The sequence below is a fragment of the Triticum urartu genome, chromosome 6 (genome assembly GCF_003073215.2).
Source record: "Triticum urartu cultivar G1812 chromosome 6, Tu2.1, whole genome shotgun sequence".
Lineage (NCBI taxonomy): Eukaryota > Viridiplantae > Streptophyta > Magnoliopsida > Poales > Poaceae > Triticum > Triticum urartu.
Genome location: NC_053027.1, coordinates 549,693,634 through 549,712,190, shown reverse-complemented (window position 1 = coordinate 549,712,190; position 18,557 = coordinate 549,693,634). Strand labels below are relative to the sequence as shown.

Here is an 18,557-nt window from a genome sequence, read left to right as displayed (position 1 = left end):
GCAGTGCCAATTGTAGCAGTGTGCGGAGCTGGTTGTAGCACTTTGCGATGTGGTTGTAGCATGTAGCTCTGTCGAAGGTCGGTTCCAGCAAATCTCGCCCGCATCCCCATCGCCGCGTGCCCGTTGAAGCTTTTTCTCGCGTCGGTTGAAACTTTTTCCTATGCTGGTTGAAGCTTTTTACCACCGTCGACGCTTGTTGCATAGGGTTGCACGAACGGGGGCCACCAGTCATCATCATAAAAAATGGATGTAGCAAAAAAAACGCTCACAAAAAGACAACAACAGTTGCTGCAAAAAATCGTCGTCGTCGTCGTCCCAAGTCGCACCTCTGCCATGAATTGATCTAGCAAATTTTCTCATCGCTTGTAGCAAAATCCGATTACAATTGCAGCAAAAAATCGTTTTCCCTGTCGTCGCGGGTCGTAGCTCCACCATGAGTCGATGCAGCAAAAAATATCATTGGTTGCAACATGCAATCACTATGGTCGCAACATGCAGCAGCATGTGATGACCCAACAAAGGGTAACGTTGAAGATAAGAAGAAATCTGAACGAGAAAAGCTGGACGAGCGGCCGTGGTGGGCCAAGGCCACGTGATGGGCCAATAGAAAAACAATGAAAACGTGGATTGCCCGATTCTTTTTGGGGCTAGTCGCTGTGATCGAGCGGCGACACGGGATCGGCCGAAGCTTCGGCCGGTGCGCTGGTGCCAAACGATTCCCTTTTAATTTTAACTCGGCCAGACTCCACAGTTCTTAACGCCCAAAATTTACCAAACTGCACCTTCCCGGCCTATAAATTGCGGCCAACAGGCTCCCATCTCTGGTTACCCAAACCGGTACCGAACAACCGGAGCTCAACTCACATACCAAAGCCACCGCCGGAGTCCACCTCTCTAATATCTCATCATCACATCATGTCAATGGTGGTTGCATCTCGGCCCAGCGGCCCTGTCCTTTTGAGCCCCTTTCCCAACTACCAACCCGCCTCGCTCTCCCGTGTCAAGCTCTCCGACGCCGGCTCGCCGGTCAAGTCCGTCAGCGTCTCATCTCCCCCCTCCTCCCCCACTGCCAAGGTCCGTCGGTCCTGCATGTGCTCCCCGACGAACCACCCCGGCTCGTTCCGCTGCAGCCTCCACAAGGAACGCAAGCAGGCGGCCCACGCTGGCAGCAGCACCAAGCCCGCCTCACCGCCTTCGCCGCCATCGAAGCGCACGGCGAGCCCGTTCACGCAGCTCGCCCCCAGCGGCAGCGGCTGCTCTAGACGCTCATACAGCGGGCTGGCGCAGCGCGTTCCCATGGGGAGCGGGCACTGGGCGCGCAAGGCGCTCGTGTCGTCCCACGCGGTGCAGCAGCTGCAGTACTGGAAGCGAGCGGTGGAGCAGTTCCACGCTGGGCCTACCGGTTCTCCGCCGCCTCCATGGCCGGCCGCAGCAACCAGTAAAAACAACAACATCATCGACATACCATAGCAGCAAGATACGCACATGCTGCACAAACTGTACATAGGAAAGGAAATCCCCGAATAATTCCGATCGCTGTATAGAAGGAAGATCGGTGGGATCAGTTGGAGTTTTAAGACCCAATTCGATTCCGGGCTGGTCAATTAGCTAGCCAGTAGATACTGTACATACAGTGAGCCTCTTCTTCCTCTCCACTCTGCTGCACATAGAGTGAGTTCGTCGTCTGTGCTCCACTTGTACATAGAGTGAGCTCTCTCCTCTCTGTCCGCTAGCTGTGTATAGCCCTTGATTTTGGTTCTGGATATACATCAATACAACGAGTCACAAATTGTAGACAAATACTGTACATGCATCTGATCTGTTCCGGGACGGGAGGCTTATCCATCCATGGATCATGGATGATTTGCCGAACCACTTTCTGCTTATGTTTCTGTTTCTGGAGTGTGGATGCGTGTCGCCTCTGTTTCGGATTCGGATAAGCTCGAGAAAGGATCAGTGGCGTCTGGCCGTCGCTTGCGCCCGTCACGCGGCACCCGTGCGTGCTCCCAGCCTGCCGGATCAGGCCAACAACTTGCAGCACGGCGGAAATCCTCTGATTCCGACGAGATTTCTGTGGAACTTCATGACGCGCACAACTGATGAACCGAGGATTTTTCTTCTTCTTTCCCTGCTTGTTAAGTACTATTGTACTAAAATAAGTATTTTGATCAGGCCAACAATTTGCAGCTCACGAGGGAAATCCCTCGATGCTGAAGAAATTTCTGTCGAAGTTTCATGGCGCGCTCAACTGATGAACTGAGGATATATCAATTTTAACCTTGCTATTTTACTCTTCTTTCAAAGCAGTGGCATGAGGGACCGCGTAGCGGTTGGGATTCCCCCTCCCAAATCTTAAATTGCACAGGAAGGAAGATGGTGTTGGAAAATCGGTGGTACTCCCTCCTTTTCGGTTTATAGAGCTTATCTTAAAATTTTAGTTTTTCCATTTTATAAGGCTCAATTTGGTTGTTCCCATCACATGTTGAGTTTCAACCTGCATTAAATCATTCCATGCAAGTATTAAGAGAAAATTGACCAATGCATGTAATTTATGCATGCATGCATTGTAATTAATGCATTGGTAAATATACTTTTTTGAGAAAAATAAGAGCATTAATTGGATGCTTTTGCAAACTATAAAAAGTATTTCATCACTCACCGTCTACCTTGATTGATGAGATTTTTGAATTGAGTCTTATAAACCGGAAAGGAGGGAGTACTTTTTTTTCTTGAAACCTCATGGGCAAGTGGTGCTTTCCTTTCATTATATTAAAAAGAGGAGAGTTGCTCCAGTTTATATGAAAAACCGGACCCAAAAACCTAATATTCTTGATTAATTAGAGAAAACGAATGAAAATCAAAAGACAAAAATAAATAAATAACACAAAAAGGCACTAGAGCTTGGGGTAAGGAATGGACAAATGCAGTATCAAAGGACATCGTCAGTGACAAAAGCACCTAGGCCCAAAAGGCACTTAGGCATGGCTTAAGTGCAACCAAACTGATAACTACTCATCCAACATTAGTAAAAAAACGACTTTACGATTTGCACCATTACTCCCGTTTGATTACGGCCCGTGTTGGGAATATTACTATTGGGTGTAAACCGGCCTATGTGGGCCGGATTAACTTCATCAGTAACTCAAGAGTGTTAAAGCCCAAGAAGATAGATGAGAGCCTGAGGCCCGTAGTCGGTTTAAGACTGGTAGTCGTAAACCGGCATCTGTATGTAAACTTGTATTGTAAGATAGGAATAAGGAGAGACCAACCCGGATACGAATATGAACCGGTGTTAGGACTCTATGAACCGACGGGCGTCACCCGTATATATAAGGGGACGACTCGGCGGCGGTTTAGAAGGACAGACAACAACTCGAGACTTAGGCGAAGCTTGTTTGCTCCCTAGTCATCGAAACCTCATCAATCCCATCACAACTAGACGTAGGCTTTTACCTTCATCGAAGGGGCCGAACTAGTATAAACCCTCTTGCGTCCCTGTGTCCGCTTTAACCCCTTCGAGCTAACCCGTTGCGATGGCCTCACGACTAAGTCCTTTCTCTAGGACATCTGCCGTGACAAAACCACGACAGTTGGCGCCCACCGGGGGGCTATCGCACGATGGTTTCAAGTTCTTGGAGGGCCGCTTTGAAGGACTCGAGGGCTACGCTGTGGGCCGGATGACTAAGAGTCATCGCGGAAAGCTCTACATCGACGATGCAGGCTGGGGCCCCGAGGCCGGCTCAGTTGAGTACGGGTACCGGGTCCCCTTTGGTGGCATACACGTTTTCATCGGCAAGATCGGTGAATCGGGCCCTGAGCCGGACATCTGCACCGACCCTGTCGAAACGGCTCAGCGTGCGCGATCCGCCCGGGTTAAACCGGCCGTGAAGCGTGCCTTCGTGGGAGTCATCCATGGAGGAAGTTATGAGGATGGATCGGAATCTCGCGGCGAGACCATCGTTTATTCCGGCGACGAGTCATCAACCGGAGAAACCAAATCTCTATATCAGCTACAAGATGGCCGGATTGGGGGCTATTCCGATGGCGACAGTATTTCGGACCCCTCTGGTCTACCCAACCAAGTTGGAATATTCATGGCCAGCACACAAGCAGCGCTTCATTCTTCGACCGCTGCGACAATAACCTCCGGTTCAGTAGCGGCGCCGACTGCCGGGGCAGGAGGCTCTGTACGCCCGCCGGCTCAAGTTCTATCAGATCTATTTGATGCATTGGTTGTGCTTATGGCAGAAGCTAACCCGGCGGATCAGGACATCCACAACGCGGAGATTGCAAAGGTGAGGGAACAGATCACCCAGGCCAAGGCGGACCTGGTAGCTGAGAATGCCAGGATGACCGCAGAGCGGGCCGCTTTAGACGCACAAGCCTATAGGCTCATGTTGGACCAGAACGCGTCGCATAAAGTCATGAAGAGGAAGTACCGATCCCGTTTGCCTTCGGTTCTCGAGGCCAGAGACCTTTTCAACACCCCAGGAGCAGGAACCAGTAATCCGCTGGAGGTAAACCGGGCGGAAGCTCCTGGGACCGGTGCGCCGGTTCAGCCCCGTCTGATGGATCTGCCTCGTCGAAACACTGTTATACCTCAGGCTGTTTCAACACCTCTGGGTCACTACTCCAACCCGATGGACAATCTCGTTGCCGCTGCTGCACGGCTGGAGGCCATTCCAATTGAAGGTGACTCGCCGCAGGCGGTAGAGACGCGACGGGTCAGGGAGCTTCTTAGGACAGCTTTGGTCCAACAGGAAGCATACTCGTACAGCCGCGACCGGATCCACTCGACCCCTCGTCTAAGCCGGAGCTATAGCAGGCATATGGATGAACCGGCAGTGTCAAGTAATGAACAAAGTGGAGCACCCCGCGGCAACAACCCGGCGGGTGGTGCTGATAACACTCAGGAAGTGGTGGACCGGGCCCGAGCGCGCAGGGAGGCCGAGTTAGCCGCACAGTATCAGGCTCGGTAGCTTACGCCGATTCGTCCAACTATCTCGGTCGAATCTGGTGTTACTTCTAGTTCTTTGGGGGTGCCTTGCCTTGTCCCCGCTTTACGCAATGTGCGCCTGCCCAAGGATTTCAAAGGCCCGCGCAAGGTACCAAATTACACGGCGGATCAACCTCCAGAGACATGGGTGGAGAGCTATGAGATGGCCATGGAGATGCTTGATGTGGATGATGCGGCATGTGCGAAATACTTCACCATGATGCTCGAAGGAACGGCCCGTACTTGGCTAAAAAGCTTACCGGCTAATTCTATCAGTTCATGGGCCCAATTACGATCCCGGTTTATCAGTAATTTCAAGGATACATGTAAGCAGCCCATGTCGATAGTGGACTTAGTTGCCTGCGTCCAGGAGGAAGGAGAATCGACGACTCATTGGGTGCGCTGGGTCTCACAAGTGTTGCATTCATCAGACCGCATCAACGCTGACACTGTAGTCATAACCCTAGAAGGCAACTGCCAGTTTGGGCCCCTAAAGCTGAAGTTGGGACGGATGAAGCGCCATTGCACTGACATGGGGACCCTCATGGCTGCTTTGGAAAAGTATGCTGATTCTGATAGTACCAAGGATCCCGAATCTGATGATGACAAGGCAGGGAAGGGAAAGAGGAACAGCAACTCCAAAGGTCAGCAGCATCACTCGGCAGGAAATGGTAGCGGAGGCAAGCGTAAAGCGGATGGTAACATGGACTTTGTGGATAATACCAATACGCAGGACAAGGGCCAGCGACGCAAGGGTAAACCGCCAAATCGCAGTGGGGCACCCAACCCTAACCCGGACTGCCTAAATTATCTACTGAACCAACCCTGTCCAAGACATGGGACGAAGGAGGTGCCAGCAAACCACCTTTGGAAGGATTGCTACATTATGCAAGAGTTCAAGAATTCTAACGCTTTCCGGTATGATCACGGCTCCGGCGGTGGCTCAGGATCTGGGCCGGGATACGGTGGAGGAAATTCCGGTTCAGGATTTAATGGTAATCCGGGCGGACATAACAATCAAAATAATCAGAACAACTAGGGTGGTTACAACCAGCAGCAGCAACAGTCGGGTTACCGGAGCAACCCAAAGCAATTGAATAGTGGGCAGTACCATGTCTTCACCACTAGCTTGGACAAGCGAGACTGGAAGGTTCAGAGGCGGGCAGTCAACTCTGTTGAACCGGCCGTGCCCCATTATCTACACTGGTCTGAACAGCCAATCATATGGAGCAGAGAGGATCACCCTCCCCAGGTTGATAATCCGGGTCAGTTGGCTCTGGTGGTGGCGCCTCAGATGGGAGGTTACAAGTTCACCAAGGTGCTCATGGATGGAGGGAGCAGCATTAATATCTTGTACTATGAGACCTTCCGTCGTATGGGACTAACAGATAAAAATCTCAAACCGTCCAATACGGTGTTCCACGGTGTGGTACCTGGCAAGTCAGCATATCCTGTTGGTAAGATAGCTCTGGAAGTGGCCTTTGGAGATGATCATGATTCCAGGTCGGAAACATTGACGTTTGAAGTGGTGAAAATCCAAAGTCCATATCACGCCCTGTTTGGGCGACCGGCCTACGCCAAGTTTATGGCACAGCCCTGTTATGTGTATTTGCAGATCAAGATGCCGGGTCACAAGGGGACAATAACGGTTCACGAAAGCCGTAAAATTGCTTTGGAGTGCGAGGAAGGAGATGTGGCCTACGCAGAGTCGGTTTGTGCCACCGAGGAGCTGAAGTATTATAAGGAGAATGTTGATCCGGCGGACATGACTCCATTAAAGAAGCCAACTACGGAGCATGATCCGGCCCTGAAGTTCAAATCGGCAGTTGAAACTAAGCTTGTTGACTTCGTGCCTGGCGATTCGTCCAAGCAGTTCAGCATCAGTGCCAACTTGGATCCGAAATAGGAAAGCGCGCTCATCGAGTTCATCCGTGAGAATCGGGACATTTTTGCATGGAAGCCCTCTGACATGCCAGGTGTACTGAGGCAACTCTCTAAGCACACCCTTAATGTGGATCCTAAATACAAACCGGTGAAACAGTTCCTCCGCCGGTTTAACGAAGAAAGACGCAAGGCGATTGGAGAAGAGGTAGCCAGGCTCTTAGCAGCTGGCTTTATTATTGAAGTTTTCCACCCTGAGTGGCTTGCCAATCCGGTGCTGGTCCTTAAGAAAAACGGCACCTGGCGCATGTGTGTGGATTACACAGATCTTAATAAGGCTTGTCCAGCAGACCCTTTTGCCCTCCCCCGTATTGATCAAATTATTGATGCTACGGCGAGTTGTGAGCGTTTGAGTTTTTTGGATGCATATTCTCGCTATCATCAGATCAAAATGGCAGTTAAGGACCAGGAGAAGACGACATTCATAACTCCCTTTGGAGCCTTCTGCTATGTGTCTATGCCCTTTGGGCTCAAGAGTGCCCAGGCAACTTATCAATGGTGTGTACAAAATTGTCTTCACAAGCAGATTGGCCGTAATGTACATGCTTACGTGGATGATATCGTGGTTAAGTCAAGGGATAAGGAGACTCTGGTTGACGACTTGAAGGAAACCTTTGATAACCTGAGGACGTACAAGATGATGCTTAATCCGGCCAAGTGTGTCTTTGGTGTACCGGCAGGTAAGTTATTGGGTTTTCTGGTGTCCAACAGGGGAGTCGAGGCTAATCCGGAGAAGATCACAGCCATCACCTCCTTGGCTAAACCGAAGTGTATCAATGATGTTCAATGCCTGGCAGGCCGGATTGCCGCGTTAAGCCGGTTTATCAGCCGCCTTGGTGAGAAGGCAATCCCTTTGTATCAGATGTTGAAGAAGACGGATCAATTCGTCTGGAGTTCTGCTGCTGATAAAGCATTTGAGGACTTAAAGCGGCAATTGGCCAATCCGCCTGTGCTCGCCGCTCCCATTGACAAGGAGCCGTTGCTGCTATATGTTGCTGCTAATGCTCGTGCGGTCAGTGTGGCTATTGTGGTGGAGCGAAAAGAGGCAGGCAAGGAGCATCCGGTTCAATGTCCGGTCTATTATATCAGCGAGGTACTCATTGAGTCCAAGCAAAGGTATCCGCATTGGTAGAAGCTGGTATATGGAGTTTTTATGGCAAGCCGGAAACTTAAGCAATACTTCCAAGGGCACCCCATTACGGTGGTCAGTTCTGCTCCCTTGGGGGATATCATCCAGAACCGGGAAGCGACTGGCCGGATTGCCAAGTGGGCTACAGAGCTTGGGCCGCACGGGTTGAAGTATGTGCCTCGGACAGCGGTTAAGTCTCAAGCACTTGTTGATTTCATCAATGATTGGACGGAACTGCAAGCACCTGAAGAAAAGCCGGATCACACATATTGGACCATCCATTTTGACGGATCCAGGCAATTGGAAGGCTCGGGGGCTGGAGTCGTATTAACTTCCCCATGAGGTGATAAGTTTTGTTACGTTCTCCGCTTAATGTTCCCTTGTACTAACAATGCAGCTGAGTATGAAGCCTTGCTCCATGGTCTCCGGATGGCTAAGGAGATGAATCTAAGTCGAGTTAAGTGCTTCGGTGACTCGGACCTCGTGGCTCAACAAGTGTCTAGCACTTGGGATTCCAAGGACCCACTCATGGCAGCATATCGTCGTGAGGTGGATATTGTTGCAGGTCACTTTAAAGGATATCAGGTGGACCACATGGACCAACGGAAGAATGAAGTGGCGGACGCTTTAAGCCGGCTGGGCTCTCAGCGCAAACTGGTCCCGCCCAATGTTTTTCTGGATGTGCTGCACAACCCGTCGGTCAAGCTCCCTGGTGAAGCGGATTTGGCTATTCCTGATCCCGAGGCTCAATTGGTGGCATCTCTTCATGTCATTCCGGATTGGACGCTTCCTTACCTGGCGTACATGAACCGGGGCGAGTTACCAGAGGATGAGACTCTGGCCCGGCAGATAATCTGGCGGTCCAAGTCCATGACTATTGTCAATGGCGAGTTGCATCATTGCAGTGTATCAGGGGCGTTTCAACGCTGTGTGTCTCCTGAAGAAGGCTGTGAATTTTTGCGTGAGATCCACGAAGGAGATTGTGGTCACCACGCCGGTTCAAAATCTTTGGTGGCTAAAGCGTTCCGCCATGGCTTCTATTGGTTAACTGCTCATGCTGATGCGGAGGATCTGGTCAGACGATGTGACGGTCGCCAAAAGTTTTCAAGACGTGCTCATGTGCCGGCTCAAGAATTGAGAATGATTTCAATTAATTGGCCGTTTGCGACTTGGGGGCTGGATATGGTTGGGCCTTTCAAAAGGTCCAAAGATAAGAAGACCCACCTCCTGGTGGCGGTTGACAAGTTTACAAAGTGGGTGGAGGCAGAACCTGTTAGCAAGTGTGATGCGGCCACGGCGGTTCAGTTCATCAAAAAAGTGATTTTCCGGTTTGGCTTTCCACACAGTATCATCACAGATAATGGTACCAATTTGTCCAAGGGTGCCATGAAGGAGTTCTGCGAACGTGAGCACATCCGGCTTGACGTTTCATCCGTAGCGCACCCACATTCCAATGGTCAAGCAGAAAGGGCTAATCAAGAGATCTTGAGAGGCATCAAGCCCCGGCTTATGGTTCCTTTGCAGAGAACACCGGATTGTTGGGTAGAAGAGTTACCATCTATGTTATGGAGCATCAATACCACACCCAATAGATCAACAGGATACACACCATTCTACATGGTCTATGGAGCGGAGGCGGTTCTCCCTAGTGATATCCGTCATGATTCACCTCGTGTGGCAGCTTATGTTGAAGCGGACAACGAGACAGCACGGCAAGATGCTTTGGACCGGTTGGATGAAGAGCGTGACATAGCAGCTACTCTCTCGGCGATTTACCAACAGGATCTTCGTCGTTATCACAGTCGCCGAGTTAGAACCAGAACCTTTCAAGAGGGAGATTTGGTGCTTCGGCTCATCCAAGATCAGACTGATATGCATAAGTTATCCCCACCTTGGGAGGGACCTTTCGTGGTCAGCAAGAATCTGCACAATGGGTCATACTATCTGATCGATATTCGAGAGCATAAAGACTCACGTACATCAGAGGAGGAGACCAACAGGCCGTGGAACATAGCTCATCTTCGGCCTTACTATACCTGAGCCATTGGCTCTACTTATGTACATATTACGACAATGTATATATTATGATTAATATAATAAACCGGAACCTCAGCTAAAGCGGGGTATCTGTTCTTTTACATCATGTGTGGTTACACGGAGTTGTTCTAAAGCGTCCTCCGGTTTACCCCTTGAGTTAGCTTTTCAAAGCATCATGTAATAGCACTTGGGGGCTTGGTCGTATCCGAACCAATGCAACACCTTTTGATAGGCGAAAGCCACCAGATCACTTGGGGACATGGTCAAGTCTGAACCAGTCACGCCTCTTGATCGGCCTAAGGCCACAGAATCACTTGGGGGCTTAGTCAAACCCGAACCATTGCCATGCCTCTTGATCGGCATAAATGCCACGGTTTCATTTGGGGACCTGGCTGACTTGAACCATAGCTACACCTATCGGGAGCTTGGTCGTGTCCGACCATGGTAACGCCATCTGATCGGCTCAAATAAGCCTCTTTTTGCAAATGGTTTTATCATTGCCTTTGCTTCACAATTTTCTTTGATAGATATTTCTTTCTTTTTTTGCGTTTTTTAAACCGACAAAGTTTTAAACCGGTTCAAACTGTCAATTGACAGAACACGGTCCATTTTTAATCCGGAGACTATTTGCCCGGTTTGATTTTTTATTAACATCTTATTACGGAGTAACACGGTGTTTTATTATAACCCGGCACGGTTTACATGGGAAACCGGCATTATATATATACAGGAGCTGCTATCTCCTCCAACAGTGTGGGTTTATAAACCTCCGCTTCAAGATTGGCCAAGCCAACTTCATGCCCAACGATGGCAGGTATTATGTATCCCAAAGATTTGATCATATGCTTAAATTTCAGATATTTTGATTTCACATATGCAGACATCATACTCCGCCTGACGGTACAACCGCGGTGGCACTTTAAGATTTTTTGTATTGCAGAAAATACTTTGGAAAATTCATCACCCAAAGGAAGAACAAGTTGCAGTAATTATGCACGAAGGCCTATCAAAATCAAGAGTATCGGCTAGCCTATTACAAGGCAACATGGTGCCCAAAATAAGATCATTGTTTTTTCGCAAAGGAGAAGCAGTTTAAACCGGCTTCCGGTTCAAGCTTGGTCACCAGCCTGGCCTGATGGTTGTGGGTCATCCCGCGCCGCTTCAACTTCAGCTTCTCTTCCCAGCGGCTGGAAATCAACAGTTGTCCAGTCGATTCCCATTAATGCTTGAAAGAGAGCTTCATCATGGATCAGCAACGACAGTTCAATATCGGGAGCGTAAGTATGCTTACGGATTGGAGGGATAAGATTTTCCGCTTCAGGAATTGGTGCAACTACTCACTTGTTTTGGTTATCATATTGGGCTTGATAATGAGACAAGTCTGCTTCTTCAACCAATTGACAAGCTAGCGGACGCACCTCCCGGTTTATTGCTCGCAGATCCGCTTCACTAAACTCTGACCCGTCTTCCTTCAAGCTGGGATAGCCCTGAGCCGCTTCAACAGGATCAAAATTCGGCACCCAAGCTTTTGCCCGGATTAAGGCATTGATCGCACCGGTTCGAGCAACAGATTTCTTCAGCTCTTCAACCCGGGAAGGAAGCATCGACAGTCTCTTCAGAGTGTCCTGAATCAAAGTGGGCGCCGGATTGTTGTTGGATGCAGTAGAGATGATCCGTTGTGCACCAGTGTACAGTTGTTCGATCAATGTGTAGGCGGCTTTCAATTTCTTCCGCACATCTGACCCCAAGTGACCAATGCGTGTCCCTGAAATATTACAAAGGGTTAACAAACCGGCAGCTCTATAAGACGGCCGAATCAATCCAGAAATCAAATCAACTTACCAAATATAGCAGCGGTCATGGCATGCACTTGCCGCTTTATGCTGGTCAGTTCGTCCACAACCGGTTTCAGTGCAGCCTCGGCATCTTCTGCTCGTTTGGTTAAAGCAGATTTTTCAGTGGCCCAATCCGCCCGCTCCTTCTTGAAGCCCTTCTTAAGCTGTTCCATGGCGCTTAAAGCACTGGTTAATTCCTCTTTTGCTTTGGAGGTTTTAGCTTGTTGGCACTTCAGATTTTCTTGCAGATCAGCAATTTGGTTTTCCCTTTTGTTCAGCTCATCCTGCATATAGACAGTCATACGATTCAGATAACGGTACAAGAATTGAAGTACCAACCACATAACAAGTTATGCCCTTGGTACTTGGGAGCTAATGCATATTTGCTCTTCAATTATTAAGAAAAGTCCCAAGCTCAATACAAGTATTCAACTTGGCACTTGGGGGCTAATGGCTATTTGTTCAGTTAATACTGCTGCTACAATCTTGATTACCTAAAATCCCGGTTTAACTACACTAAGCTGAACCAGCCCTTGGGGGCTATATCAGCAAATTCAGAAAACATTGAAGTCTGCATTGACAAGTCCCGGTTTGAACGGAGATTCTAAACCGGCCCTTGGGGGCTAGGAGAGTTCACAGATTGAAGTACATACGCAGATAAGCATATGGAAGTTACCTCATATTTCTCTTTCATCATATTAACCAGACCAGCTTCATAGTCACGGCTGGTGTATAGCCGGTTCAGATAGCCGGAATGGAGATCTTGGGCATTCAGAGCGGCATAAGTTGTCATATCGGCATTCCATTTTCCCTTGCCAATGGCAGCAGATTCTTCCTTGGCAGTGTGTCTAGATAAAGCAACGGGATTGCCTGGCTCTATGCGACCAATGCAAGTAATGACAACCTCATCATCCTTGGCATCGTCGGTTTGCACTGGGGTCGTTGCCTTATCAGTAGGCTTTGATGGACTGGTGGATTTCTCAATCCGGATGGGGCTTGTGGGCTGGTTGACAGGGCCTGAGGTGTCAATAGGCCTTTCTTCAGCAATAAAATCGTCATCCTGCTGTGGTGGATCATTGGGTATATCTTCATGAATAGCCGCTTCAAGATCTGGTGTTTTACCCGGTTCAGGGACGGCATCCTCCTCGGCCGCTTTATCCAGGCGAGCCTTCTTGCTTCGGCCTAGGCTTGGCCCTGAAAGGAATAACAAAGTCAAATACAACATATGTTCCAAGGTGATGTACCAGAAATATTATGATAAGTATAGCTTACCCAAGCACCGTTTTGAGCGGTGGCAGCTGAGTAGCCGATGACTCGCCAGAGGATGAGTGGGAAGTAACCTGGTAATCGGAGTCAGATGGATTAAGAGGTTGACGAAAGCAGCCCGCTTTAGGACAATCACTGACAAGCAAATTAGAGACCTCTGAACGGCGTTTCCGAACCGGACTGTTCGGTAAACCGGCGGAGGTAACTACCTGGCCGCTGTGCCGGGTTGTGCGACGAGCTTCGTGCTGTTGGGTCTTCATAAGAAATTTGGGATCCAAATAAGCAAGAGGATGAGAAAATTTAACTTTCCGGTTTGCCTGACGGATTTTTAGTGAAGGCAAAGGTTCTGAATCGGAAGAGAGAGTAATTACCTCTGCAGCATCAGCATGGCTGGTTTCGGCATCATCCTGACAAATATCATCATCAATAAGGCGTGTGAAAAATAAGCCAAGTGAGTCAAGCTCTACCTCAAGGTCCGGATTACCCACATCATCATCAGCGGCCGGATCAGAAGATGCAGTGGTTTTCTTCTTACGAGCAGGCCATTTCACGACTTTAGTCTTTGGCCGGGTTGGTCTTTCCGGTTTGTCTGTTTTTTTTCTGGCTTCTCCTGTGGAAGCTTCTTGCTCCAAAACGGATCATTTCCCTGCTTAAACAGACATTGATATTAAACAATGACCAGATATATCAATAACAGGTTCAGTAAAAAAGAAAAATCAAACTATTACAGCTGGCGGTTTGTTGGTGGCACAGAAGGGAAGCAGGCCGGTTCGAGCACAGATGTGTTCCGGTTCATTTAGCATTTTATTCACAGCCTCTGTGATTTCTTCGTCGGTGAGCTGGATGTTAGCATGTCGCAGTGGGTCATCAACACTGCCAGTATACTCGCACATCAAACCGGAGCGCTGACTAAGGGGCAGTATGCTCCACGATATCCAACAGCGAGCGAGATCAACCCCTGTTAAACCGTTGGCCATGAAGGCTCTGAGCTTGGACAGTTGAGGAGCGTATTTGCTTCTCTCCTTGGCAGTCAACCTTTGCGGAAAGGGGTGTGTATTGCTAAGCCGCTCCGGACGAAAGCCAGGCAAAGGATTTTCATCAGCAGGGGAGGTGTCTTTGCAATAGAACCATGTTTGATTCCACTCTTTAGGGTGGCTGTGCAGTTTGGCGTGAGGGTATGTGGCCTCTTTCCTTTTCTGAATCGCCACACCACCCAATTCCGTATTGGAACCGTCAGTAAACTCAGTGCGTCGGTTTAGATGGAAGCAGTCTCTGAACAACTCAACTGTGGGCTCCTCTTGAAAGAACACCTCACAGAGCACTTGGAAGTGACACATGTTTGTAACAGAGTTGGGGCCAGTGTCTTGTGGGCGGAGTTGAAAATTGGCTAAAACATCCCGGTAAAATTTAGAACTGGGCGGCTTAAAGCCCCGGGCTAAGTGATCTACGAAAACGACGACCTCTCCTTCTTGAGGTGTGGGAGGGCATTCTTTGCCAGGGACCCTCCAATTGATGGTATTTTTGCTACCTAAGGCGCCGATCAGGACTAAATTGTTCGGTTGAGTCTCTGTGACGCGAGAAGAAACCCAGTTGCACTCATATACTTGCTTGGCCATGATGAAATCAACAAGATAGGTGATTCCGGTTCAAGAATGCATTGATTAAAGTACACTGGTATGTACAATGTTAAACCGGAGACAGCTCTATCTAAACCGGAGTTTTATGAAGCAACAGCATCTGGCGGTTCAACAAGGGGACTAATGGTATATACCGGTTTGTTAATTTTTTTTCTACACCAAGTTAAACCGCCGGATCTAAGCATTGAAACAGTTGAGATTGCGGATGGGTAAGTGTACAGAAACAGATTTAACAAGATTTCTCTACAGCGATGGATCTGAAGCAAGTTCAGAAAAGAAGGAAAATATTCAAAATCTCAAAGCAGAACAGTATTGAATCAATGGGCGGAAATATATGTGAGATCTATGGTTTTAGGCATGAAACTAAAGGCGGATACTAAAGGTTATCACTACACAGAGAAGGGGTTCACAGATGTATCCAGGAGCTAGCATACGAACATGAACAGGTGATGAACGCAGCAAGAACACGAAACCCTAGAACAGATCTATGTTGAGAAGAGCAGAAGACCTACCAGAGCTGAGGAAGATGCGGAAGGTCACCGCAGTTTTCTGGTACGCTCAGGTTGATGCAGCGGCCAAAGTCGATGCAGAAGATGACGGCGATGGTGGAGCTCTGAGACTGGCGACGCGAGGAAGACGAAGAGGAAGGGCACGAAGGGGAGAAAAGAAATGACTCTTCGGCCCTATTTATAAGGCAAAAAGACATGTGTCAGGCGCGTGAATCTAGGAACCGAAAATTTCGGAAGCGGAGCTGTCGCCTCGGTTGTTGTGAGTTTATTAAACAAGGAGATATCATGGATGTTTTCTTTATGACAGATGACGTCACCTCGGCTTACAGCAACTGGAGAGGATGACATCATGGCGGTTCAGCAACTACGAGAAGATGTTGAAGATGAAGATTTTGCTAAGGATTGACATGAACCCGTTCAAATCAATCTGGGGCCTAATGTTGGGAATGTTACTATTGGGTGTAAACCGGCCTATGTGGGCTGGATTAACTTCATCAGTAACTCAAGAGTGTGAAAGCCCAAGAAGATAGATGAGGGCCTGAGGCCCGTAGTCGGTTTAAGACTGGTAGCCGTAAACCGACATCTATATGTAAACTTGTATTGTAAGATAGGAATAAGGAGAGACCAACCCGGATACGAATATGAACCGGTGTTAGGACTCTGTGAACCGACGGGCGTCACCCGTATATATAAGGGGACGACTCGGCGGCGGTTTAGAAGGACAGACAATAAATCGAGACTTAGGCGAAGCTTGTTTGCTCCCTAGTCATCGAAACCTCATCAATCCCATCACAACTAGACGTAGGCTTTTACCTTCATCAAAGGGGCCGAACTAGTATAAACCCTCTTGTGTCCCTGTGTCCGCTTTAACCCCTTCGAGCTAACCCGTTGCGATGGCCTCACAACTAAGTCCTTTCTCTAGGACATCTGCCGTGATAAAACCACGACAGCCCGGGACTAATGTGACCATTAGTCACGGTTCCAACCAGGACTAAAGTCCCTTACGAACCGGAACTAATGTCCAACTCTGCACTAGTGGAAGATAATCCATCCATATCGAATAACTCTTCTGTGTTAGCCTCAAAGCATTATGTACTAACATTATCATATGGAAAACATCCTGGAAGGTCCAACTTCAACTTCCCTGCGATGCTTGCCAAACTACTCAACGCCTCAATCACTTGCGGTGAGAGTGGCTTTTTATACATGTCAAGATACGCTTGCATCTTTTGTTTAGGGCCCTCTGTTTTGCTAATCCCGGGTAGCTCACCAAAAGCCCCCAACAACCTATGTTCCGCGCGCTTGGATACCGGGATGTTGCACGCCTTGTTCTTCGTTTTTAGACACCCACTCCGTCGCCCATCATCCTTCTCTCGATGCGAAGGCGCCGGGTCCCAAGCAGAGCTTGCGGGAGCGCACAAGTAACCTTGCTAGGAAAACCCTCCAGAGATAATAGTGTTGCTTTAGCATGCTCCACCTTTGCAACAACGTCGCACAACTAGAGGATCAACCAGAACGTTGGACGCGTTTAAACCAAGTGGATCCTCTAGAATAAGCATCAGACGTGTAAGGGACTGCATAACGGAAGATGAGGAGCAGCCGCCAGGTTAGACCATGGGCCGACAAGAATGTAGCCTCCAAGTGAAAGTGCTAGTGATCGACTAGAGGGGGGTGAATAGGCGATTTTTATGAAAGTCTTCAAACATGTAAGTTTCGAAGACAAACGATAGAAATAAACCTATTACCATGCAGCGGAAGGTAGACTACACTAGGCAAACCATAGTCAAGTATTCAATGAAGTGAAAGCACAATGACTAATAGCAGCTAGGCAGTAAAGATCAGGTAGGAAGATATTGTGAAGCCAATCAGAACAAGTAATCACTCAGTGAAGCCAAATGGTGATGCAATCGTACAATGACTTCACAAGGACCAACAGTAAGTAAAGGGAAGGATGAAACCAGTGACTCGTTGAAGACAATGATTTGTTGGACCAGTTCCAGTTGCTGTGACAACTGTACGTCTGGTTAGGGAGGCTGAGATTCAACTCAGAAGACCTCGTCTTCACCTTATTCCCCTTGAGCTAAGGACACCCAGTCCTCGCCCAATCACTCTGGTAAGTCTTCAAGGTAGACTTCCAAACCTTCACAGACTTCGTTCACCGGCAATCCACAATGACTCTTGGATGCTCAGAACGCGACGCCTAACCGGCTGGAGGATTCACAGTCCTCAAGTGTAATAAGTCTTTAGATCACACAGACAGGAAGACTTAAGTGATGCCTAACACTCTTTGGCTCTGGGCGTTTAGGGCTTTTTCCTCGCAAGGAATTCTCTCTCAAAGGCTTCGAGGTGGGTTTCTCTCAAACGACAAAAGCCATACTCTAACTCTGAGCAGCCAACCGTTTATGGTTGTAGGGGGTGGGCTATATATAGCCACTAGGCAACCCGACCTGATTTGTCCGAAATGACCCTGGGTCACTAAGGAACTGACACGTGTTCCAACGGTCAGATTTCAAACACACACGGCAACTTTACTTGGGCTACAAGCAAAGCTGACTTATCCAACTCTAGACAAGATTTGCTCTCATAGTCTTCACTCGAAGACATAGGATTTTGGTTAAGCATCACTTCAGTCATTCTGACTGGTTCTCTTGGACCCCACTTAACAGTACGGTGGTTCCTATGACTCAACAAAGAAAAACACAAAATGACGAAACTGCTAAGTCTTCGCGCTCCATAGTCTTCACGCGATGTCTTCTCTTGTCATAGTCTTCAATGTGAATGTCTTCACATACCACCTTTGACTTCAATGTCTTCATACATTTTTAGGGGTCATCTCTGGTAGGAAAACCGAATCAATGAGGGACTTCTACCTGTGTTATCCTGCAATTCTCACAAACACATTAGTCCCTCAACTAGGTTTGTCGTCAATACTCCAAAACCAACTAGGGGTGGCACTAGATGCACTTACAATCTCCCCTTTTTTGGTGATTGATGACAAACTAGTTGAAGTTTTCAACGGGGAATATAATATGTGAAATTATAAAGGATAGGGAATTGTCTTCATAAGTTGCAAGGGCTCCCCCTGAAGATGTGCATATAAGTAATTTGCTTTTGGAATGCAAATGCACATGGCAGGTTGTACTTGTGGAGATCCTCTTCAACTTATGATGAAAATTCATCATGCATGAAAAGTATGTGAAGATAATG

At 48.4% G+C, this 18,557-nt stretch overlaps 1 protein-coding gene across 1 annotated transcript; it reads left to right on the top strand.

Moving 5' to 3' along the window:
- Window positions 1-845: 845 nt before the first annotated feature.
- On the top strand, window positions 846-1,788 carry LOC125512860. The gene has a single exon (XM_048677932.1). It carries the CDS (start codon window positions 916-918, stop codon window positions 1,468-1,470), a length of 555 nt encoding a protein of 184 aa, XP_048533889.1. The 5' UTR covers window positions 846-915; the 3' UTR covers window positions 1,471-1,788.
- The last annotated feature ends 16,769 nt before the right edge of the window (window positions 1,789-18,557 follow it).